The sequence below is a fragment of the Mobula hypostoma genome, chromosome 7, assembly GCF_963921235.1.
Source record: "Mobula hypostoma chromosome 7, sMobHyp1.1, whole genome shotgun sequence".
Taxonomy (NCBI): domain Eukaryota; kingdom Metazoa; phylum Chordata; class Chondrichthyes; order Myliobatiformes; family Myliobatidae; genus Mobula; species Mobula hypostoma.
Window position 1 is genome coordinate 167660849 of NC_086103.1, and position 27577 is coordinate 167688425.

The 27577-nt window shown below is 42.0% G+C and overlaps 1 protein-coding gene across 1 annotated transcript in view; it reads right to left on the minus strand.

Annotated features, from left to right (window-relative positions):
• oca2 (oculocutaneous albinism II) overlaps nt 1-27577 on the minus strand; it is a 498511-nt gene that overhangs the window by 392307 nt on the left and 78627 nt on the right. The window contains exons 3-5 of the mRNA XM_063052933.1: nt 25020-25211; nt 10687-10744; nt 7412-7484 (exon numbers count right to left, since the gene is read on the minus strand). Of these exons, the coding sequence (XP_062909003.1) occupies nt 7412-7484; nt 10687-10744; nt 25020-25211 (323 nt within the window). The remainder of the gene's footprint in view (nt 1-7411; nt 7485-10686; nt 10745-25019; nt 25212-27577) is intronic.

Sequence of the window (27577 nt, forward strand, 5' to 3'; positions counted from 1 at the left end):
TGACAGCAACATGACACCATAAACCAAGAACGTTGTCTTAGACAAGAGACCTACCAAACCTGATGCCAGTCCACAGGTCCAGAGCCGTGACGAGATAGTTTAAATTGACAAGCCGCTCCCAAACCTGATGCCACTCCACAGGTCCAGAGGCTCTATCCTGAAAGAACCAAAGTGCCATGCCAACCAAAAGTCTGAACCTTTAGAACTATGAAGTTAGTTATGGATTGTTGTTGTGAAAGCATGTTTATTTGGAATTTGGAATATGAAAAGGAAATTGAATGTTTTGTATATATACAGTTTTATGGTGCATTAATCTAAGGGGAGAGAAAGTGTAATGTATGGATCTATTTCTTTTAGAGCAATGACGTCCCCTTTGACACTACGTATTGGTCTGTTGTCCACGCATGCACATTGTTCTTTTTTTCTCATTGCAATGTGAATACACCTGTTAAAGACATCTCTCACGTGTGTGCTTTTAATATATATGTAGTTGTGCACAGACACAACAGTTAGCATAACACTTTACAGCACCAGCAATGGTGATTGCGGTTCAATTCCCGCCATTGTCTGTAAGGAATCTGTACGTAATCCCCTTGACCATACTGCCATTGTCTGTAAGGAATCTGTACATACTCCCCCTGACCATACTGCCATTGTCTGTAAGGAATCTGTACATACTCCCCCTGACCATACTGCCATTGTCTGTAAGGAATCTGTACATACTCCCCCTGACCATACTGCCATTGTCTGTAAGGAATCTGTACATACTCCCACTGACCATATTGCCATTGTCTGTAAGGAATCTGTACATACTCCCCCTGACCATATTGCCATTGTCTGTAAGGAATCTGTACATACTCCCGCTGACCATACTGCCATTGTCTGTAAGGAATCTGTACATACTCCCCCTGACCACATGGGTTTCTTCCAGCTGCTCCTGATTTCCCCCACTTTCCAATGACGTAGGTGCTGGGGTTAGTAAATTGTGGGCACACTATGTCAGCATCAGAAGCATGGTCACATTTGGGGGCTGCTCCCAGCACATCCTCAGTCTGTGTTGGTCTGAGATACATAGAACATAGAACATAGAACATTACAGCACAGTACAGACCCTGCTGCCCATGACGTAGTGCTGACTTTTTAACATCCTTTAAGATCAATCTAACCCTTCCCTCCTGCATAGCCCTCCATTTCTCTATCATTCATGTACCTGTCTAAAAGTTTCTTAAATGCCCCTAATGTATTGACCTCTACCACTATCCCTGGCAGGGCATTTCACAAACCCACTGCTCTCCGTGTTAAGAACTTACCTCTGATATGCTTCCTATATTTTCTTCCAAGAACCTTAAAATTAAGCCCCCTTGTATTAGCCATTTCTGCCCTTGGGGGGAAAAAGTCTCTGGCTATCCACTCGATCTATGCTTGTTATCATCTTGTCCACCTCTATCAAGTCAATTCTCATCCCCCTTTGCTCCAAGAAAAAAGCCCAAGCTTATTCAACCTATCTTTATAAGACATGTCCTCTTGTCCAAGAGACATCCTAGTAAACCTCCTCTGCACCCTCTCTAAAGCTTCCACATCCTTCTTATAATGAGACAACCAGAACTGAACACAATATTCCAAGTGTAGTCTAACTAAGTTTCCATAGAGCTGCTATAAGCTACAACAAAATTTCACTGTATGTTTTGATGTATATGAGACAAATAAAACTAATCTGTTTCATATCACATTGAGTGTGGAGCGTTACCTACATCTCATTCGGGCATGGATGTCTCTTTCACCTACAAAGAATCAGTCAGAATTAGGTTTAATATCACCAGCATATGTGGTGAAATTTCCTAACTCTGCAGCAGTAGTACAATGCAATGCATGGTATAGAGAGAAAAATTTTTAAAAATTTAAAAAAATAGTGTTCATGGGTTTAATGTCCATTCAGAAATCAGATGGCAGAGGAGAAGAAGCTGTTCCTGAGTTACTAAGTGTGTGCCTTTGGGATTCTGTACCTCCTTCCTGATGGTAGCAATGAGAAGAGGGCATATCTTGGGTGGTGGAAGTCCTTGATGATGGACGCTGTCTTTCTGAGCCACTGCTCCATGAAGATGTCCTGGATACTACTGGAGGCTAGTACCCATGATGAAGCTGGCTAATTTTACCAATCTCTGCAGCTTTCTTCAATCCTGTGCGGTAGTCCCTCCAATACTAGATGGTGATACAGCCAGTTAGAATGCTCTAACACTGGAGGGATTTCTCATGTTGTGAATGTCCTTCACCACATGAGCTTCACAAACTGGAGCACTAGAGTGGTGGGATAGGATTGTGCCTGGCCGAAGTTAAGGTAGCTTTTGAAGCTAGGGTGAAATATTATCAGACAGAGTGAGTCAATGTCCGACATCGATGGCTACAGGTTTCACCTATACGTACAACTCATCAAACGGTGCTCTTGAAACTGATGTATCCATCAAGACAGCTGAGACAGGATTTCGAAGAGATTCACAGGAATGGAGAGAGGGGTCAAAATTATGAACATTATGATGGAATAACTAATACAACGCTGTTTCCAGTTACAGAATTGACAGTACAAGAGGCATCTAACTTCCTTTGCATTCAGTAAAAGACACAGAGGGGAAATGAGGAAAGTTATCTTTTTGTGTGGCAAGTTGCTATGATTTGGAACGTTCTGCTGAAATAAGAACAAATTTAGTTACAGCTTACAAAAGGATTTGGACAGCCACTTTTACAAACACATTTTGGAGTAATATAAATCAACACCAGAGGAGTGGGACTAAATAAACCCTCCAAAAAGCTGACGCAAATACTGCAAACTGAATGGCCCATTCTGTGCTCTGTTACTCCATAAATCTTATTTGCATCAACACCACATGCAGGCCAGTCAAACGATAACTAATTGTGGCCACCCCTTTGCAAAACACAATTATTAAAATGAATACAATAACATCTGCGGGCCACAGCAAATATCAATAAGAGGCAACTTCCGCCGATAGCAGAGAAGGTACCCACTACATGAAACATGAAACAGAATCATCCAATTCCAGTATTTTATCAAATTTGCAGTTACTTAACTAACACATGCAGTGCTCCCCAGGCATCAGATCTAAGGGCACTGAACATCTCAATAATGTCCCCAGCGAGAAATCTAACATATTATTTTTGGATCGTTTCCACAAATAAAGGTCATTGCAACCAAGCGTAGATCTTGAAACAGCCACCTTGTACGATTAATTTCATCTTCCCAAATATAACTGCGTGGAAGTAGGGTACTGAGAAACTAGAACTGCACACAAGTCCCAGAAAAATATGTTTCAAACAACTAACTGCAGCTTTAGAAAACTGCTCCTGGATGCATTTTTTTTTGCCATGTGAACATTTTGTTTTAAATCGTTCTCCTTGGGGTCTACATAACGCACCAAGGTCTATTTCGCATTTACAAAGACAGAATTAGTTACAAAGTAAAAGTTTTGTAACCTAAGAGTTACAAAAGTAAAAGCTTTGTAACTTGAGAGATGAAACAATAGACAGGATAAAGTACAGTATATTCAAAGCAGTGATAACACGCTTACATTGTAGAAAGGAAGATGCAAATAGTAAGGCAGTGCCTCACTATGCAATAACTGTAATGGTGCATAAATGAGGCACTCCCATTAGTCTGTTGAAACCAACAGTCAGGAGGAGGGTGGAGTGCCAAGACAAAGAGTGGTAGGTGATCGGTAGAAATATATTTTAACAACAGCCAGATGGAACTGGGTGAGGAAAGGGAGGTGGAGGGTAGAGACAAGGGCTGGGAGATGGGATCAGATAAGGGAGGGCTGATGGGAAGATGGAATCAGGTGGGGGAGGGGATACCAAACATGGACCAAGGGATAAAAAGGGGTGGCACGGTAGCCGAGCGGTTAGCACAACACTTTACAGTACAGCCCTCAGGTTCAATTCCCGCCACTGCCTCTAAGGAATGTGTACATTCTCCCCATGACCACATGGATTTCCTCTGGGTGCTCCAGTTTCCTCACACAGTGCAAAGACAGTTGGTAGGTTAATTGGGCATTGTAAATTGTCCCGTGATTAGGCTAGGATTAAATCAGAGGAGTTCTAGGTGGCATGACTTGGAGGGCCAGAAGGGTCAAGTTAATAAAAAAGTAAACTAACGCAGGTAAGTGACCTTACATGTGATGGGCAGATGGGACCAGATGAGGATAGATGACTCTTGGGAAAGTGGGGGGCATGAATGGAAAGGTGAACAAAGGGAGAGAGACCCTGGGTGGATTGTAGGGAGAGGGAAGGGAATAAAAGTGGAGAGTGTTACCAGAAATTGGAGCATTCAGTATTCATACCATTGGGCCGCAGGCCCCCCAAGCAGAATGTAAGGTGCTGTAGTTCCAGTTTGCATTTGGTCTCACCGTGGCAGAGGACAGAGTAAAAGTATGACAGGATAGTGTGGGAATGGGGAAGGGGAGGTGAAAATAAATGAAACTGGAGTGTTGCGGGCCATTATGGACAACTGAGGGTAAGCTGATTGAGTAAAACAAGATGTCAGAATCAGAATCAAGATAATTATCATTGACATGGGTGGCGAAATTTGTTAGTTTGTGGCAGCAGTACAATGTAATACATGAAATTAACTGTAAGTTACATTATGAAATGTATACAGTGGATTTGGTTAATTAGGTCATCAGTTAATCGGGCCAGCCGCTTATTTCAGATGTCTCTTAAAGAACAAAAACTAATCAAGAAAATAGTTGGGATTTCCTTCATTCATTTGGGACACTGTGCCACTTAATTGAAACAGGAACCTGTTGTTGAACAGTTTCTAACTAGTGTCAGTCACAAGCACTTAGACATACACCATGCTGAGAGCAAACAGTTTTTAAATAGCATCAGTTGTACGAGTCTGCGTTCAAAAAGCAGTGATTTTTGTCACTGGTCAGAAATAGGCAGTAAGATCCTTCAGAACTGTATTGCTCACTGCGGTTTAGAGCATTCATGCTTGGAGATGCGGGAAATTGCCGGGAGTTAAAATCAAACAATTTCACTACTTCAGCAAGATAGGAACTACGAAGAATTTGAAGGTATTGACAATGGTTTCGAATGTTACACTGAAAATGAAGATTTGGAGGATGCAATCGTCAAAAGCATGGCATGAAGGCATTCCATAACCTGCACTAGGTATCTGCACTGATTTTGTTCATTTACAGTCAATCAAAAGAACACGGCTGCATACAATCCTTCTGTCAATAACTGTTAGGGACTAATGCACAGTTTTATAGTACCATAGTGTATTGGTAGTGTTCTACTTTGTTCTGTATTTCATTTAAATACAGTACATGGTTATTCAGTTAAAATTAGATTGTGTTCCTATACCTTTTTAACTATTTCCATGAAACTGGCTAATTGGGGCGGCTGCCTAATTGGGCCAAAATGTACTGGACTCATTGTGCCCCTATTATCCAGAATCCACAGTATATAAAAAAAAAGGTAGTGCAAAAATAGAGCAAATAGTGAGCTAGTGTTCATGGGTTCATTGTCCATTCAGAAATCTGATGGCAAAGGAAAAGAAGCTGTTCCTAAAACGTTGAGTGTGTGTCTTCAGGCTCCTGTACCTCCTCGCTGATAGTAGCTATGAGAAGAGGGCATGTCACACTGATTGTGCATAAATAGATCTTTCAAAGATCAACAGATCTCCATGTCAAGATGTTGCTTGCTCGGTGGACAGTTTGGAAAGTCAAGCCTCATGTAAAGATCCCACAACCGGACACAATCAGCATCAATCAGGTCTATTATCGTCGGCATTTGTTGTGAAATTTAACTTAGCAGCAGCAGTGCAATGAGATAGGTGATAATATAGAAATAAACAAACAAATCAATCAATTACAATAAGTGTATGTGTATATATATATATACTGAATAGATTATAAATCAGGCAAAAACAGAAATAATATATATTAAAGAAAAGTCAGGTAGTGTTCACAGGTTCAATGTCCATTTAGGAATCAGATAGCAGAGGGGAAGAAGCTGTTCCCAAATCACTGAATGTGTGCCGTCAGGCTTCTGTACCTCCTTCCTGACAGTAACAATGAGAAGGGAGCATGTCCTGGGTGATGAGCGTCCTTAATGATGGATGTTGCCTCTCTAAAACACCGCTCCTTGAAGATGTCTTGGGTACTACAGGAGCTAGTGCCCAAGATGGAGCTGACTAATCTTATGACTTTCTGTGGGTTCTTTCAGACCTGTGCAGTAGCACCCCCACCCCCACCACCCCACCCTCCAGACAGTGTTCAGCCTGTCATGGTACATCTATAGAGGTCTGCAAGTGTTTTATTTGACAAACCAAATCCCTTCAAACTCGTAATGAAATATAGCTGCAGTCTTGCCTTCTTTATAGCTGCAACGATATGTTGGGACCAGGTTAGATCCTCACAGATCCTGACACCCAGGAACTTGAAATTACTCAGCCTCTCCATTTCTGATTAGTTCATGTTTCCTCATCTTACCCTTCCTGAAGTCCACAATCAGCTCTTTCGTCTTACTGACTTTGAGCGCCAGGTTGTTGCTGTGACACCACTCAACTAGCTGGTATATCTCACTCCTGTACACCCTCTCATCTCCATCTGAGATTCTACCAGCAACCTGCTGGTTTCAGCCTTGTGAGTGGTAGAGGATATGGATCTCCCCATCAGTTACTCGATGCACTAAAACAGGGCAGGTTCACGACCGCCTCCCCACTGATCAACTTTAAGTTTAAAGTTCAAAGTAAATTTATTATCAAAGTACACATAAGTTACCAAATACTACCCTGCCATGCATTTTCTTGTAAGCAGACAGTCACAGTAGAACAAAGAAGTACAATAGAATCAATGAATAACTACAGATAAACAAAGACTGACAAATTGTGCAAATGCAGAAAGAAAAAAAGTAGTAAGTAAATCAATCAAGGGATAGATAGATAAATACATAAATACATACAGAGAACGTGAGTTATAAAACCCTTGAAAGTGAATCTATAATTGTATTCAATGTGTTGTGGTGAGTGAAGTCATCCACGCTGGTTCAGGAGCCTGACGGCTGAAGGGAAATAAGTTTTCCTGAACCTACTGCTGAGGGACCCAAGGCTCCTGTACCTCCTTCCCAATGGCAGCAGTGAGAAGAGAGCATGGCCTGGATGGTGGGGATTCTTCATGATGGATGCTGTTTTCTTTAGGCAGTCGGAGCTACTAAACTCCTGTAACCACTTCCACTTTAAAATACAATTCAATATAACTAAATCAAGAAGTCTCACCTCATTGCCCAAACCACTCAGAGAGTAGCATTTTACCCAGATTCTTCCAAACAAGTTTCTTAGCACAGAAGGTAGCTATACATGGCGCAGAAGTAAACAAATAATTGCACTGGAAAAGGATACAAGTGCTTTCAAGGGGCGAAACAGCTACCATTTGCCGGGGGATCGCATGATCCGGATGAGCGCTAAATAGAACCTGGAATAAAGAGAAAATAATGTTGTTTGCAAACCATCATTGCTGATAAATTGAGTAACATAGCTATGGGAGTAAGCTATTTAGCTCCGCAGCTGTATTCTGCAATGCAATAAGATTCTCAGTGACTTCTCTGCATCCCTTGCTTCAGATCCTTTAATACGTTCGCTGAACTGAAATCTATTAATCTAAATTTAATGCTAACAACTAACAAAGCATCAACTATTGCCTGAAGAAGAGCTTTTTTAAAATTTCTGTCATTCTTTGGAAAAGAATTTCCAACTTCAAACACCATTTATCCAGCCCAATCTGATTGGGAGATTATGCCTCCTATGCTAGTCTCTCTTGAGGTCTGAATATAATTCTGCTAAACCAACTCGTTCTTCTTAAGATTATGCCCCTAATTCTGGAATTCCTCTGCCAAGTGAGATATCCTCAAAACATTGTGAAAAATCCACAGAATTGTAGGTGTTTGATAAGATCACCTCTTGTTCTTCAGAGAGTATAAACTCAATCTACTCAATCACTGAGCTGTAGACAAATTACCTCCGTAATGGCACCAGGCTTCCAGAGCTATTCTGGAATATGCAATGATTGAAGACAAATCACAAAATCGCAGGAGCGGGTGACCCAAGAGGAAACCTACTGGACAATTTAGCAAACAAATACACTTCTTTAAAAAAAACTTTTCTTTTAACATTATTTATTCATGTGAAAGAATTAGTGCTGCGAACTATTTCATTGATAGCCAAGATTAATCCAATTGGGTAACAAAGTGGCTGTTTTCATCCTAAATGTCTGTAACACACACATTGAACCTGAAAGTCAGACAGACAGCGTGCATGCTAGCTGGCTGACAAGAGGTGAGAGGTCATGTGGTACCAGAACTTCCAGAGGTACCAGCGTTGTGCATTCTTGGTGGACAGAAAGTTCAAAGTGCAAAGTGAATTTACGATCAAAGTGCATATATGCCACCAAATACAACCCTGAGATTTATTTTCTTGCAGACATACTCAGTAAATCCAAGAACCATGATACCCTCAACCATCAGGCTCTTGAACAAGAGGGGTTTGAATAGTTTGCCATCTTCTGCACTCTGGTTGATCTTTCACTGATCTTGTTATAGCTACTATTCCATAGATTTGTTGAGTATGCGCTCAAGAAAGTGAATTTCAGGGTTGTATATGGTGACATATGTGCATTTTGATAATAAAATCTACTTTGAACTTCGAGAATCAATGAAAGACTGTACCCAAACAACCAACACACACAAGAAAACAAGTTTTTAAAATGGAGGTGCAAAAGACTGCAGGCGCTGGAAATCTGGAGCAACAGACAAAGGTGCTGAAGGATCTCAATGGCTCTGGTAGCAACTACGGAGAGAAATGAACAATCGATGTTTCACATTAGATCCTTCATCAGGGCTGAGTTCCTCCAGCTCCATTATGTTTTGCTACAAGTTTTTCGAAGTCATTCATAAACAAGTTCTCCTGCTCTTCAAACCTGAGGCTGAAGAAAATGTACACGGAACAAAAGGGCTTCACATTTTTCCCTGTGGTTTAGCCTTTTTAGAAACATAGAAAAACCTAGAAAACCTACAGCACAATACAGGCCCTTCGGTCCACAATGCTGTGCCAAACATGTACTTACTTTAGAAATGACCTAGGGTTACCCATAGCCCTCTATTTTTCTAAGCTCCATGTACCAACTTTTTGATTCCCACTTTTACACCAACGCGACAAAGTTTAATGGATACTCCAATAAGGCACGGACAGTGTTACTTGCTCTAATTCCCAAGCGCCCCGAAGCATAGTGTCCTCACACCAATCAAACACAGAGCCATTTAATTTAAAACTGGCTAAAGAAATCTTTTGAGGTGGAAATTTACCAAGCCTGTTTTTGACACTTTATAAGGTCGTGAGAAAAGGAACACCTCAATATATACGGTATTTTAACGACTATCTAGAGAATAGAGCAGTGTGTTTACATCGATATATGGAGCATCAATCTGTTGGTTGTTTGCTGAACTGTATAATAGGAAACAACACACATTCTTGTTGTGCCTCTGATGTACTAAATGATTCAATATTCAAGATTCAAGGTTGTTTATTGTCATTCTTCAGTACATGAGTGTAAAGGAGAGTAAAATGATTGTTACTCCCGATCTGATGCAGCATAAAAAACACACAAAAAGCGGAAAGAACACAATACAAAAATGAGGATAGCATGTCTGCTTCATTCTTACTTTAGTGAGGTACGCACATATGACGTGGTGGCATAATAATGTATACCATTCATGTACTTTTACATATGATCCGTAATGAATAATGTAAACAACAAAGTATTTTTATTCAGACAAAGTATCTACAATACTATTCAAATATTAAATATGCAACAGCAGTAGTGGTGCGATAACTCGAGTTAAGTATGATGTTCTCCTAAGGGACTGTCGATTGGTGGGTCCTCCGTTAGCTGTAGAGGCCAATTCAGGATCCACATATTCTGGTGCAGTTTGGGCACGAGTAAATGGTGGCTGTGGTTAGTAGCTGAGTCTTTTGGTTGTTTAGTCTCTCCATTTGCAGCTGCCACTTGTTCTCTGTCGCACAGTGGATGTTGTCCTCATGTAGCCCAGTTCCCTTTTGAACAGATTTCCTCTACATTTACTACATAGACCGAATGTATGACAGAAAGTGATGCTAGATGATGTGTATGTAGTGGTGGTGGGGTGTGTTAATGGGTGGAGGTGTTGATCCGCCCGACAGCGTGAGGGAAGTAACTCTTTCTGAGTCTGGTGGTCCTGGCGTAGATGCTGTGAAGCCTCTTCCCTGATGGTACAAGCAGGGTGGGTGGGATTCTTTATAACATTGCTGGCTTTGTTCTGGCACCTTTTTGTAAATGCGGGTAGGTTGGTACTGGTGGTGTATTGGACAATTTTAACTACTTCTTGTACTGCCCTCCTGTCCATCACTGTGCATTTTCCATACCACACAGTGATGCAGCAGGCATTTCACAGAATTATTCATTGAAAATTGCAGTGATACAGTGAACCAACACAATTGCCTACTAATAATGTTTGTCAGAGACCAGTACCAGTAGCCATAATTCACTTGAGTCTGTACATCGTAAGTTTTCCTCCTGATGACGTTCACAAATAATGAATGCTAAGTAATACTCCTCACGAGCTAACAGAAAACAAAACACCTACCGAGCAAACGACTACGAAGATAAACAGGCTGGAAATCTTCAGGACCCTTAATGTGTATCTGCAAAAGCAATCAAAGAAAGACATGTAAGTATAATATTTTCTGGGCTGTGGAGAAAGAGAACCAAGTTCAAGTTGAAATATATTGTCATTTAACGCTGCATATGTATACAACTAAACGAAACATCATTCCTCTGGCACAATGGTGCAAAAAACAGCACATACAGTCACACATAACACATATAGTCACACATAGCACATACAGTCACACATAACACATGTAGTCACACATAACACATACAGTCACACATACCACATATAGTCACACATAGCACATACAGTCACACATAGCACATATAGTCACACATAACACATATAGTCACACATACCACATACAGTCACACATAGCACATACAGTCACACATAACACATATAGTCACACATATCACATATAGTCACACATAGCACATATAGTCACACATAGCACATACAGTCACACATAACACATATAGTCACACATATCACATACAGTCACACATACCACATATAGTCACACATAACACATGTAGTCACACATACCACATATAGTTACGATCCCGCACAAACAGTCATAAAATAATACCAGCACAAGTCTCTGTGTGGCATGGCCTGAAGATTGACAGTTTGACATAAAGTGCGAGGTGCTTTTTTTTTATACAAGACAGCTTAGTGCTACTGAAACTATTATAACAAAACAAATCAGTTGTATAAATATATGAAACAACAGATATAAAAGATTAAAAGTGACCAGCGCAGGATCAGTGTGTCTGTGAGTTATGGAGTGGGGCCACAGGGCATTCAGACAGGGTGTACAGGGTGCTGGGTGGCAGCTGGATGTTAAGAAGTCTAACAGCCTGGGGGAAGGAGTTTTTTTCTCCCCAGCCTGACAGTTCTGGTTCTAAAGCTGCCACACTTTCTGCCTGATGGCAGAAGAAAACTGGTGAAGAGTCCTAATAAGGGGTCTCGGCCCAAAACATTGGCAATTTTTTTTCATAGATTCTGCCTGACTTGCTGAGTTCCTCCAGCAATTTGTGTGTATTGTTCTGAATTTCCGGCATCTGCAGTATCTCTTGTGTTTATGATTTGCTGCTCACTGTATATGCTCTCTTTTTGAATTACTTACTTTTTTTGATACATACACACATATATATATATGTATATTTCTTTTTATTTATTTTATTTAGAGATCCAGCACTGCAATACATAAAAAGTGTGTTACACACACATACACACACACAGACTTTTTTATGCATGGCATTGTACTGCTGCCACTAAAATGATGTACAAAATCAAGCAGAAAATAATCAGCTACAGTATATAATATCGTATCCATTTAAATATTACAGGAAGAAGTACTCGAACATATGGTTTTTAACGTACCAGCTGGCAAAACCAACAAAGTGTGGTGCAACTACACTAGTGTCAACTGAAGCTTGCAAATGATACCTGTAAGTAAATGTTTCCTGGGCCATTGGAAAAGAGCTTTACATCATGCAGATGTTTCTGTAAGAAATATATTATTTCAAACTCCTTGTTACCCCAGTCTGGAATAAATCAAAGGCTGCTTGAAGAAACTCTCGGTTACTTTCTGACAATATAACCAATAGACTACATTGAAGATGAAATAACTTTGAGTGCTGGGGTTATTATATCCGAGGTGGCAAAGGCAAATCTACACAGCCCTTCAAATCCATTTTCACCTTCATGTCTGGCAAGGAAATTACACAAGGACAGATGAAGGCAGCAGCTTATTGTAAACAACTTTATTCTGCAAATTCTCTATTCCCAGCTGTCTCCCCAGGGCAATATGTTCCTCTGCAACTAGTCTCTGCTCTACAATGGTTCATTCTCTTTCGTACTCAGTCAGCACTTCATCACCGCCTCTCAGATTACACATTACTAACATAGGTTTTTTGTCACAACCAACAGCAAAGAAAAAGATAAAAAAGAAAAAGGTTGGTGACACTTCTTTTGCTGATAGTTTCCTCAGGGGAGCAAAAGTTGCTTAATTCTAACATTCAGCAATTATTTCCAACTTAGAGGACACAGAGAAATTCTCTCTGCTAGTTGAAGGCAGTTGTCTGAGAAACTAACCTATATAACTTTTCTCCCATCCTGAAGGAACTCTGGTCAGGAACAACACAGCAGAACATAGAGCATCGATCAGTACAGCACAGGACAGGGCCTTTCACCGCCAAGTGCTGTGCCAAAAATAACTAAGCTAATGTAATGACAACAAGGCAGGAGATTGGGGCTGAGAGGAAAATTGATCAGCCATGATGAAATGATGGAGCAGACTTGATCAGCGAAATGGCCCAATTCTGCTCCTCATGGTCTAATCCATTCTGCCTACATACTATCCATATCCCGACATTTTCTGCATACCCACGTGCCTATCAAAAGAGACTCCAACTTATCTGCCTCCACTGCCACTCCTGGTAGTGTATTTAAGGCATCTATCACTCACTGTATAAAAACTTGCCCCAACATCTCCTTTAAACATTTCCCCCTCATATTAAATGCATGCCTTTTTAACATAGAAACATAGAAAATAGGTGCAGGAGTAGGCCATTCGGCCCTTCGAGCCTGCACCGCCATTCAGTATGATCATGGCTGATCATCCAACTCAGAACCCTGCACCAGCCTTCCCTCCATACCCCCTGATCCCTTTAGCCACAAGGGCCATATCTAACTCCCTCTTAAATATAGCCAATGAACTAGCCTCAACTGTTTCCTGTGGCAGAGAATTCCACAGAATCACCACTCTCTGTGTGAAGAAGTTTTTCCTAATCTCGGTCCTAAAAGGCTTCCCCTTTATCCTCAAACTATGACCCCTCGTTCTGGACTTTCCCAACATCGGGAACAATCTTCCTGCATCTAGCCTGTCCAATCCCTTTAGGATTTTATACGTTTCAATCAGATCCCCCCTCAATCTTCTAAATTCCAACGAGTATAAGCCTAGTCAATCCAGTCTTTCATCATATGAAAGTCCTGCCATCCCAGGAATCAATCTGGTGAACCTTCTTTGTACTCCCTCTATGGCAAGGATGTCTTTCCTCAGATTAGGGGACCAAAACTGCACACAATACTCCAGGTGTGGTCTCACCAAGGCCTTGTACAACTGCAGTAGTACCTCCCTGCTCCTGTACTCGAATCCTCTCGCTATAAATGCCAGCATACCATTCACCTTTTTCACCGCCTGCTGTACCTGCATGCCCACTTTCAATGACTGGTGTATAATGACACCCAGGTCTCGTTGCACCTCCCCTTTTCATAATCGGCCACCATTCAGATAATAATCTGTTTTCCTGCTTTTGCCACCAAAGTGGATAACTTCACATTTATTCACATTAAATTGCATCTGCCATGAATTTGCCCACTCACCCAACCTATCCAAGTCACCCTGCATCCTCTTAGCATCCTCCTCACAGCCAACACTGCCGCCCAGCTTCGTGTCATCCGCAAACTTGGAGATGCTGCATTTAATTCCCTCATCCAAGTCATTAATATATATTGTAAACAACTGGGGTCCCAGCACTGAGCCTTGCAGTACCCCACTAGTCACTGCACTGCACCCCACTAGTTTTGTATGAGATGGTTCAACCCTGGTAGGAAGATACTGAGTGTCTAACCGTAAGTTTATCAGAAGCACAGATAAAGTACCAAACAATTTTTTAAAAAGCTGCAGATGCCAAAAATCTAAAACAAAAACAGAAAATGTTGTAAATCTCAGCTGCTTAGGGAGCATCTGCAGAAGGAGAAATGATACATTGATCATTTCTCTTTCCGCAGATGCTGCCTGATTTGCTGACATGTTTTGCTGTTGATGTCTTGTTTTGTTGTTGTTGCTTGTGCTGTTCTGCAGAATTTTTTTGGAATACTCTGTTGATGACAGTATGTGTGGTGACACTTACGGACTGCCCCAGGCTCATCCTCGGCTCTATTGGCTGTTAGAACATTAACAACGCATTTCACTGTGCATGTGACAGATAAATCTGAATCTGAACTCTCCAGCATTTTCTGGTTTTGTTACACAACCATACTACTTCCTCAAACGCATGGTAGGGTAGCGGCTAGAGTGATGCTATTACACTCAGGGGATTGGAGTTTGGAGTTCAAATCCGGCGTCATCTGTAAGGAGTCTGTACGTCCTCCCTGTGGAATGTGTGGGTTTTCTTCAGGTGTTCCGGTTTCCTCCCACAGTCCAAAGACGTGCCAGGTACCAGGAAGTAGGTTAATTAGTCCTTCGTAAATTGTCCAGTGATTAGGCTTGGGTTAAGTCAGGGCTTGCTGGGTGACATGGCTTGAAGTGCTGGAAGAGCCTGTTCCATGTTGTATCTCTACATAAATAAATAAATACTTGATTTAACAATTAAACATATGTAAAAGGCGATATTTCCTGCGGTAACAGAAAAGGCTACAGATGCTGGAAAAAGGTACAACACACAGAATGCTGGAGGAACTCAGCAGGTCAGATGACATCTTTGGAGGGAAATAAATAGTCAATATTTCGGGTCCAGCCACTTCATCCGGACTGTAGAGAGAAGCGAGATGGCCAGTAGAAAAAGGTGGAGGAAAGGACTGAAACAAGAACTTTCTCTGGCCATGTTTTGCCAATTATTTTTTGCTCAGAGAAGCAGAAGTGACAAAAGATGCCTGGCTCATCTCAGCTGCGCACACTTTGGAGAAGCCAATGGCACTGGCTGTGTGGAAAATTAGCATAATTAACTAGTTTGCAAATAAACTGCAGAACAAACTTTTCAAATATAGTACAGCCTTCAGATTCCAGCATCAAATTTTCAACATAATGATGAATTTACACTCAGCGACAACTTTAATATTTTTTCCTTCAGTTGTCCATCGATTTTTGATGTTGACTGAGGCCTGGGCAAGGTTGTATGAAAGACTGGCAGTTGCCCATGCTGCAAGTCTCCCCTCTCCACGCCACCGATGTTGTGGAGACCCATACAGCTTGGCACTGGCGTTGTCGCAGAGCAATGTGTGGTTAAGTGCCTTGCTCAAGGACACAACACATTCCCTCAGCTGAGGCTCGAACTAGCGACCTTCAGATCACTAGACCGACACCTTAACCACTTGGCCAGGCACCACTTTAATTAGACACCTCCCCTATGTAGTAAAATGGCCACTGAGTGTATGTTCATGGTCTTCTGCTTCTGTTGCCTGTACACTTCGAGGCTCAATGTATTATGCATTCAGAGATGATCTTATGCATACCACTGTTGTTAACACACTGTTATTTGAATTACTTCGCCTTCCTGTCAGCTTGAAGCAGTCCGGTCATTCTCCTCTGACCTCTCTCATTAACAAGGCATTTTCACCTACAGAACTGCCACTCTCCAGATGTTTTTGTTTGTTTTTCATACCATTTTCTCTAAACTCTAGAGACTGTTGTGCATGAAAATCCCAGAAGATCAGCAGTTTCTGAGTTACTCAAATCAACCCATCTGGCACCAATAATCGTTCCACGGTCAAAGTCACGTAGATCACATTTCTTCCCCATTCTGATGTTTGGTCTGAACAACAACTGAACCTTTTGACCATGTCTTCATGTTTTCATGCATGAAATTGCTGCCACATGATTGGCTGATTCAATATGTGCATTAACAACCAGGTGCACAGGTGTCCCTAATACAGTGGTCACTGAGTGACTAGTTTCACTCAAGTAATTTTGAGATGACTTCAGTGAGTGGTTCACCAGTCTTTTAAACATAGTTTGAGAATCATGTCAGCAGCAGGATAATCAGCATCAAGTAACGTTCGACAGAGTGTGGTCGGCACGATCTGGGAAGAGAATAGTACAGGGTAACAACAGGAAAAGGTCAAATTGGACTATTACTCATCCCTTTATAAAGGCAGTGAGGTACTAGAGCTGAGCATTACATTCTTTGCCCCGAGGGGAGTGATACTGTGTTGAAAGAAATTCAATGATCACAGCAGGACAGGCAAGGTAATAAGCAATTTCTTATCTTCCCCATCCAGAGTTCTTCTCATTAAAGCTACACTTTCACTGTGGTGCAGCCACATAATAGAACATTCCGAGCACTATGCACATATGAATGGATGTAACCGTGCAATTTAGTGCAGGGAAATCATTGACTAATACATTACTTATTAAGGATGAGCTATGCATATCACCCAGACATTCCATTGTCACTTTTGATTATCCATTTTTGCCACCTTAAGAAACAGCATAGTACGGGCTCTTCAGCTTATGATGTTGTGCCAGCCTTTTAACCTACTCTAAGATTTATCTAACCCTTCCTTCCTACAGTCTCTATATAAAGTATTCACCCCACCCCCCAGAAGTTTTCATGTTTTATTGTTTTACAACATGGAATCACAGTGGATTTAATTTGGGTTTTTTTTGACACTTATCAACAGAAAAAGACTATTTCGTGTCAAAGTGAAAACAAATCCCCACAAAGTGATATAAGTTAATTACAAATATAAAACACAAAATAATTGAAGGCAAGTGGTGTATGCAAGCTCGATTTCAACATCGATGAAAATTTTGGAAAGGTACATGGGTGGGAGGGATATGGAGGGCTATATTCTGGATGCAGGTAGGTAGAGCTAAGATGAAGAGGAATCTCTTCAGTCAGAGGGTGGTGAATCTGTGCAATTCGTTACCACAGAAAGATGTCAGGGCCAAATCATTGTGTGTATTTAAGGCAAAGATTGGTAAAGTTCTTGATTGGTAAGGGGATTAAAGATTACCATGAGAATGGGGTTGAGAAAAAGTCAGCCCAGCCATGATTGAATGGTGGAACAGTCATGAAGCACTGAATGACCTAATTCTGCTCCTACGTTATATGGTCCCATGGTATAATATTATAGACCAGCTTAAAGGACTGAATAATTAATTGAGGCTGAAGATATCCCAGCAGTGTTACAAGCTGCAGGACATGAAACCCATTGTTCACACGCAAAAAGTAGCAAGTTAGCTAAGTAACACACACAAAATCCTGGAGGAACTCAGTAGGTCAAGCAGCATCTATAGAAGAGAATAAACAGTCACCATTTTAGCCCGAGACCCTTCATCAGGACTAGAAAGAAAGGGGGAGAAGCCAGAAAAAGCCCTTGGACTGTGGGAGGAAACCAAAGCACCTGGAGTAAATCCATTCAGTTTAAGGGGAGAACATACAAACTCCTTACAGACAGTGCCAGAATTGAACTCTGAACTCTGACGCCCCAAGTTGTATTAGTGTCTCACTAACCAGTTTTGCTACCTTTTGAGCCTGGAGAGAAAACAACCAAGCACTACTATAGCAATTCATTATCACATAGTGACCTGTTAGAGGAAATCATTCCATGACCACAAACCAGCCTACCCAGCATCAAGGACATCTTCAAAATATCGGCATCCATTATTAAGGACCCCCACCACTCAGAATGTTGCCATCTTCACATTTCTACCATCAGAGAGAGAAGTACAGGAGCCTGAAGATACACATGGAACATTTCAGGAATTTTTCCACTCCACCATCAGATTTCTGAACAGACCATGAACTATGAACACTACCTCACTATTTTTGCTTTTTTTTTGCACCACTAGTTTATTATTTTAATATATATTATAATTTATAGCATATTTTACTTATTTCACTGCACTGCAGCTGCAAAGCAACAGAGATCACCACATACACTGGTGATAATAATCCTGATTCTGATTCCTTGTCTCAGTTTTAAAGGGACAACCTCTTATTCCAAAGCTGGGTCTTCAGATCCTAGACTTTCCTACTAATGGGATACAAATGGCAGGATCAGAAATATTTTTGTGAGCGCAGACATCAGCAAGAGGTTCAGTTGTGGTTCAGATCAAACATCAAAATGCGGAAGAAATGTGATCAAAGTGACTTTGACCGCAGAAAGATTATTAGTGCCAGACAAAGTGGATTGAGTATTTCAGAAACTGCTGACAGACCATAAGATATAGGAGCAGAATTAGGCCAATTGGTCCATCGTGTCTGCTCTGCCATTTCATATTGGCTGTTCCATTTTGCCCCTCAGCTCCAATCTCCTGCTTTCACCCCTCCTATATCCTTCATGCCCTGACCAATCAAGAATCTATCAACCTCTGCCTTAAATTCACGTAAAGACTTGGCTTCCACAGCTACCTGTGGTAATGAATTCCACAAATTCACCATTCTCTGGCTAAAGAAATTCCTCTTCTTCTCTGTTCTGAAAGGATGCCCATCTATTCTGAGGCTGTGTTCTCTGGTCCTAGACGCTCCCACCAGAGGAAACATCCTCTGCAGATCCACTCTGTCAAGGCCTTTCAACATTCGATAAGTTTCAATGAGATCCCCCCCCTCCGCCATTCTTCTGAATTCCAGTGAATACTGGCCCAGAGCCATCAAACACTCTTCGTATGACAAGCCATTCAATCCTGGAGTCATTTTAATATCATCTTACTCTTAATAATTTCTCCTTTGGCTCCTCCCACTTCCTCCAAACTAAAGGTGTAGCTATGGGCACCCGTATGGGTCCTAGCTATGCCTACCTTTTTGTTGGGTTTGTGGAACAATCTATGTTCTGTGCCTATTCTGGTATCTGTCCCCCACTTTTCCTTCGCTACATCGACGGCTGCATTGGCGCTGCTTCCTGCACGCATGCAGAACTCGTTGACTTTATTAACTTTGCCTCCAACTTTCACCCTGCCCTCAAGTTTACCTGGTCCATTTCCGACACCTCCCTCCCCTTTCTAGATCTTTCTGTCTCTGTCTCTGGAGACAGCTTATCCACTGATGTCTACTATAAGCCTACTGACTCTCACAGCTATCTGGACTACTCCTCTTCTCACCCTGTCTCTTGCAAAAACGCCATCCCCTTCTCGCAATTCCTCCGTCTCCGCCGCATCTGCTCTCAGGATGAGGCTTTTCATTCTAGGACGAGGCAGATGTCTTCCTTTTTTAAAGAAAGGGGCTTCCCTTCCTCTACTATCAACTCTGCTCTTAAACGCATCTCCCCCATTTCACGTACATCTGCTCTCACTCCATCCTCCCACCACCCCACTAGGAATAGGGTTCCCCGGTCCTCACCTACCACCCCACCAGCCTCCGGGTCCAACATATTATTCTCCGTAACTTCCGCCACCTTCAACGGGATCCCACCACTAAGCACAACTTTCCCTCCCCACCTCTCTCTGCATTCCGCAGGGATCGCTCCCTACACAACTCCCTTGTCCATTCGTCCCCCCCATCCCTCCCCACTGATCTCCCTCCTGGCACTTATCCATGTAAGCGGAACAAGTGCTACACATGCCCTTACACTTCCTCCCTTACCACCATTCAGGGCCCCAAATAGTCCTTCCAGGTGAGGCATCACTTCACCTGTGAGTCGACTGGGGTGATATACTGCGTCCGGTGCTCCCAATGTGGCCTTTTATATATTGGTGAGACCCGATGCAGACTGGGAGACCGCTTTGCTGAACATCTACGCTCTGTCCGCCAGAGAAAGCAGGATCTCCCAGTGGCCACACATTTTAATTCCACATCCCATTCCAATTCTGACATGTCTATCCACGGCCTCCTCTACTGTAAAGATGAAACCACACTCAGGTTGGAGGAACAACACCTTATATTCCGTCTGGGCAGCCTCCAACCTGATGGCATGAACATCAACTTCTCTAACTTCTGCTAAGGCCCCACCTCCCCCTCCTACCCCATCTGTTACTCATTTTTATGCACACATTCTTTCTCTCACTCTCCTTTTTCTCCCTCTGTCCCTCTGAATATACCTCTTGCCCATCCTCTGGGTCCCCCCCCTCCTTGTCTTTCTTCCCGGACCTCCTGTCCCATGATCCTCTCGTATCCCCTTTTGCCTATCACTTGTCCAGCTCTTGGCTCTATCCCTCCCCCTCCTGTCTTCTCCTATCATTTTGCATCTCCCCCTCCCCCTCCAACTTTCAAATCCCTTACTCACTCTTCCTTCAGTTAGTCCTGACGAAGGGTCTCGGTCTGAAACGTCGACTGCACCTCTTCCTACAGATGCTGCTTGGCCTGCTGCGTTCACCAGCAACTTTGATGTATGTTGCTTGAATTTCCAGCATCTGCAGAATTCCTGTTGTTATCATTTTGATGAACCTCCTTTAAACCCTTTCCAGTGTAAGCGTATCCTTTCAAAGATATGGGGCCCAAAACTGCTCACAATACTCCAAGTGAGGCCTCACCAGTGCTTTATAAAGTCTCAACATTACATCCTTTCTTTCATATACTTGTCTTCTTGAAATAAATGCTAATATCACGTTTGCCTTCCTCACCACAGACTCAACCTGCAAACTAACCTTCAGCGAATCTTGCATAAGGACTCCCAAATCCTTTATGCCTTAGATTTTTGAATTTTCTCTCCAATTAGAAAATAGTCTACAACTTCTGTTCTTCTACCAAAGCGCATGACCATACACTTCCTGACACTGCAATCCATCTGCCACATCTTTGGCCATTCTCCAATTCTGTCTTAAGTCCTTCTGTAGCCTCTCTACTTCCTCAAAGCTACCTGCCCCTCCACCTATCTTCATATCATCCTCAAACTTTGCAACAAAACCAACAATTCCATCATCCAAGACATCGACATATAACGTAAAAAGAATTGGTCCCAACACAGACCGCAGTGAAACACCACTTGTCACCAGCAGCCAACCAGAAAAGGCTCCCTTTATTCTTACTCTTTGCCTCCTGCTAGTCAGCCACTGCTTTATCCATGTTAAAATCTTTCCTGTAATACCATGAGTTCATAGCTTGTTAAGCAACTTCATGTATGGCACCATGTCAAAGGGCTTCTGAAAATCCAAGTACACAACATCAAACGATTCTCCTTTGTCTTTCCCGCTTGTTATTTCTTCAAAGAATTCCAACAGATCTGTCAGGCAAGATTTTCCCTTAAGGAAACCATGCTGACTACGGCCTATTTTATGATGTGCCTCCAAGTACCCTGAAACACATCTTGATAATCAGCTCCAACATCTTCCCAACGACTGAGGTCAGACCAACTGGACTATTGTGCCCTTCCTTCTGCTTCTCTCCCTTCTTAAAGAGTGATGTGACATTGCAATTTTCCTGTCTTCAGGAATCATTCCAGATTCTAGTGATGTTTGAAAGATCATTACTAATGCCTTCACAACCTCTTCAGCCACCTTGAGGTGTACACCATCTGGTCCAGATGACTTATCTACCTTCAGACCTTTCAGTTTCCCAAGAACCTTCTCCCTAGTAATGGCAACTTTACACACTTCTGACCTGTGACACTCTGGAATTTCCACCATTCTGCGAGTGTATTACACACTGAAGACTGATGCAAAATTCTTATTCAGTTCATCACGGTTCCCTTGTCCCATATTACTACCTCTCAGCATCATTTTCCAGTGGTCCAATATCCACTCTTGCCTCTCTTTTACACTTTATGTATCTGAAGAAAATTTTGGTATCATTTTTAGCTTACTTTCATATTCCAAATTTTCATTCTTAACGACTCTTTTAGTTGCCATCTGTTGGTTTTTAAAAGCTTCCCAATCCCCTAATCTCCCACTAATTTTTGCTCTATTGTATGCCCTGTCTTTGGCATTTATGTTGGTTTTGGTTTCTCTTGTTGACCACAGTTATGTCACCTTGCCTTTAGAATACTTCTTCCTCTTTGGGATGTACTGTATATGTCTTATACCTTCTGAATTGCTTCCAGAAATTCCAGCCATTTCTCCCTGCCCGTGTACTTTTCCAATCAATTTTGGCTAGTACCTCTCTCATGCCTCTGTATTACTTTTTACTCCACTGTAATACTGATACATCAGACTTTAGCTTCTCATTGTCAAATTTCAGGTGAATTTGATCATATTATGATCACTTTCCCTTAAGTGTTCTTTTACCTTAAGCTCTCTAATTAATTCTTCCTCATTGCGCAGCATTCAATCTAGAGATTTCCAGGATCATTTTGGTAGCGGTATACATTCCACCTCAGGCCAATGTCAATCAGGCTTTAGGTGATCTGAGCAATGGGATCAACATGCACGAAACAGCTCACGCTAATGCCTTCACCATTAGTTTGGGGAATTTTAACCAGGCCGGTCTGAATAAATCACTTGCAATACCAGAGGAAACAACACACTGGACCACTGTTACACCACCATCAAGAATGCCTACCATGCTATTCCACGCCCTCACTTTGGGAATTCTGATCACCTGGCTGTACTTCTACTCCCTGAGTATATGCAGGCTGAAGACTGCAGCACCAGTAATGAGGACCAAGAAGGTATAGACAAGAGAAGCACAGAAGCGCTTTCAGGACTGCTTTGAATCGGTGGACTGGACTGTATTCCGGGATTTATCTTCGAATCTGGATGAGTATGCTGCAGTTGTTACCAACTTCATTAAAACCTGGATAGATGAGTGTGTGCCTACAAAGACTTACTCTACATTCCCAAACCAAAACCCATCTCATAGGCATTCTAGAAAATTACATTCTTGGGTTCCAGCACCAACCAGATTTTCCCAATCTTCCTGTATGTTGAAATCTCTTGTGACTATTGTAACATTGCCCTTTTGGCATGCATTTTCTATCTCCCATTGTGATTTGTAAATCACATCCTTACTACTGTTTGGGGGTCTGTACATAACTCCCATCAGAGCCACTTTACCCCTGCAATTCCTTAGCTCTCCCCAAATTGATTCAACACCTTCCAATACTATGTCACTTCTTTCTAATGATCTGATTTCATCTTTTACCGACAGAGCCACACCACACCTTCAGTCTATATAATTTGTATCCTTGGGCATTAGGCTCCCAAATATAATCTTCTTTCAGCCATGATGTAGTGATGACCACACCATACATGCTAATCTGTGACTGTGCTATAACCATCTACCATACCTGGGATTTTCATGTTCTGTAGAGATTACAGAGAATGGTGCGGAAAGAAAACATACAGTATGCAGCAATTCTTTGAGAGAAAGCACCTTGTTAATGATAGAGATCAGAGGAGATTAGCCAGACTGGATCAAGCTGACAAGAAGGCAACAGTAATTCAAATAATCACATGTTACAACAGTGGTGTGCAGAAGAGCATCTCTGAATGCACAATATATCGAATTCTGAAGTGGATGGGCTACTGCAGCAGAAGACCACAAACATACAGTCAGAGCTACTTTATTAGGTTCAGGAGGTACCCAATAAAGTGCCCACTGAGTGTATTCAGCATCATAATTGTACTAATGCATTCACAGGAGCATTACCATAGAAAATTCAGCATCAAATCACTGAGGACAGGTCATCAAAACCTGGTCAAAGTGGCAAGTTTAAACTGATGTAAAGGAGGCATAGAGTGCCATAGGGAATTAATGATGGAATTCCAGAGATTAAGGCCAAAGAATCTGAATGTGCATTTGCCATATTGGGTGGGACAAATATGAAGAATGTACATGCCCAAAACTAGAGGAGAGGAGACACTTGGAATGGTTTTGGATCAGGAGAAGAGTAGAGGATTAGAAAAAGGCTGTGCTGCAGATGACCAATAGCAAACATGAAGATATTTCTTAGCTCCATCGCTCCCCCTTCTGTCTTCTCCTCTCACTTCAGATTTCCCCCTCCCCCTCACCCTCCCACTTTCAAATCTCTTACTATCTCTCCTTTCAGCTAGTCCAGATGAAGGTTCTCGGCCCGAAACATCGACTGTACCTATTCCTATAGATGCTGCCTGGCCTGCTGCGTTCACCAGCATTTTTTGTGTGTGTTGCTTGAAGATATTGAAACTGAGGTGTTGCTGGAGTCAATGTAGCTATGTATGCGATATGGAGGTCATCGGTGAGAGTAGGTCAATGGACGTACGAAATATTCAGACAAACACTGAGAGAGAAAACCACCCAGTTTAGCCTTAGAAATGCCATATTTAAAAGTCAAAAAGGCATGAATAAGACTCTCAAATTGGATGAATGGAAATAAGAGGCAGAAATTGGCAGACCTGGCAGTGGAGAGATTGAGGCTGGGACCTGTGCTCCTGGTTAATCGCCTGCCAAGCTTCCAATGAGCTGATATAACCTTGGATAGAAGGAAGATCGAGGAATGCAGGAGGCATCAAGGGAACAGAATTTGTCGCCATCCAGCTACAACTTAAACAATGTTTGTCTGGGAAGAGTAACCTGCAATTTATTCCTGTGGAATTGCTTCGAGCAAGCATCACACTTTTAGGAAGGAGAGGTGGAAAATAGTGAGGGCAGGGAAGGTGAGAAAACAAACTATTGGTGGGAATCTGTTAATGAAATGCAATGTAACAGCAGGATGTTGGTTACCTAAGTTTGCTGGGAATCTTGAAATTGAGATGAAGACTGTCCAGGATGTCACACTTCTCAATGGAATTGGACACAGAAAGCCAGCCAACTTCACTCCCGAGTCGGCCCCTGCGTTCCAGTTCACTTGAACTGTACTCCCATGATTCATCAGGGGCCGAGTAATCCCTTTCACGAAGTGTCGAGTAACTTCTCCTGCAAAAAAGAAACCGCCTTATAACCACCTCTCTTCAAAAAGCAACAGAATGATTGACATTGTAAAATATACCCAGGACGACATGCATGTACTGGGAGAGGTGTTCAACCAGCCACACGGATGTAAAATTGACAGAGAGCACAGCCACGTAACATTTATAAACATGAGAAATTTTATAGGTGCTACACACACACACACACACACACACACACACACACACACAAAATGCTGGAGGAATTCAGCAGGTCAGGCAGCTTCTATGGAAATGAATGTACAGTCAATGTTTCTGGTCGCGACCCTTCTTCAGGACTGGAAAGAACAGGGGAAGACATCAGAGTTAAAAGATGTGGGGGAGGGAGGGGAACGAGGATAGCTAGATGGGGATAGGTGAAGCCGGGTGGGTAGGAAAGGTAAAGGGCTGGAGAGGGATGGAAATGAAGGTAACGTTCATTTTGATTGAATTGGGATTGTTTACTTGTGGTGATACATGCACAAAATTCATGTTATCTCTTTTGACTTTGGATTTCAGTCAGGCTTTAGAATCATAGTGTTGTACAACATGGAAGCCCGCCTTTCAGCCCAACTGATCCAAGGTGGCCCATTTAGCAGCATTTGGCCCATAACCTTCTGACCCTTTCCATCTGGTGGCACAGGGGCATAGCAGTTAACATAACACTATTACAATGCCAGCGACCCAGGTTCAGTCCTGCTGTCTGTAAGGAGTTTGTATGTTCCCCCCATGGCCATGTGGGTTTCCTTTGTGAGCTGCAGCTTCCGCTCACATTCCAAAGATGCAAAAGTTAGTGGATTAGTTGGTCACATGGGTGTCACTGGGTTTCATCGGCTCATTGGGCCAGAAGAACCTGTTGTTGTGCTGTATTTCTAAAGAAAGAAAGAAAGAAAGAAAGAAATCTTTTATTTATTTATTGAGATACAGCGTGGAATAGACTCTTTCACCCCTTCGTGCCGCACCGCCGACAACCCCCGATGTTTAACTTTAGCCTAATCACAGGACAATTTACAATGAGCAATTAATCTATCAACCAGTACGTCTTTGCACTGTGGGAGTAAACCAGCTCACCCAGAGGAAACTCACGTGGTCAGAGGGAGAACGTACAAACTCCTTACAGACAGCGGTGGGAATTGAACCCAGGTAGTTGATACTGTAAAGTGCTATTCTAATCACTATGTGACTGTGTCGCCTTTAAAGGTGGCACGGTGGTGTAGCTGCTAGCGTAACGCCATTTCAGTGCCAGCAACCTGGGTTCAATTTCCACTGCTGCCTGTAAGGAGTTTGTACGCTCTCCCTGTGACCATGTGAGTTTCCTCCTGCTGCTCCTGTTTCCTCTCACATGCCAAAGACATGTGGTTTAATAGGTTAATTGGTTACATGGGTGTAATTAGGCAGCACAGGCTTGTTAAGCTAGGAGGGCCTGTTATTGGGCTGTATCTAGAAGTAAAAATAAATCAATAAATAAATGTTGTTGTTGTACCTGTTTCAACCATTTCCACTGGCAGTTTTCTTTTAAAAAGGTAAAAAGCATCTATCATTGAAATCTTAATCAATGTAAGATTTTTAGTAATGCCACCCCTGAATTGCATGAAATTAGATTCTTTGGTTTTCCAGTTTAAATCATGCTAGACAGAAGAAGAGGTGATAGTTTATGATATGCAGATGCACCATAATGCTTGCCATTCCTCTTCTGCCAGTAGTCCCTTTCTGCATTCAACATGAGGAGGTATCTACTGGAATAGTTTAATATTTCAAGCAGACATCATCAACATTTGGCCCCCTCTGACAAATTCTTCCTACATTCTGCTGAAACCAATGTCTTATCTCTCCATTGTATCCTTCAAACCAATAACATATTTCTAACTCCGCAGCATATTCCTAATACATAAATGGCAAATAAAGTTGGTCTTTGATCACATGAGGTTACTAATTTTATAACTTTATTGTGCCAAATCTGGAGAAACTTGGCGCTCTGGAGCTAACCATCCAAACAGTATAGACATTAAGACCATAAGATATTGGATCAGAATTCAGCTATTCAGCTCATTCAGCCTGCTCCACATCCACTCTAGGCCTTTCACTGTTGGGTAGGTTTCAATAAGATTCCCTCTCATTCTTCTAAACTCCAGCAAGTACAGACCCAGAGCCATCAAACACTACTCATATGTTAACCTTTTCATTCCTTGGAATCATTCTCATGAACCTCCTCTGGACCCTTTTGATGCCAGCACATATTTTTTGTAGATAAGCTGCCATGTCAAATTTTTATATTTGACAATTATTGAACTGCAATGCTAAAACAAAATCACATATTTATTTTGAAAACATTCCTCTGAAGTTCAAGGTGACAAG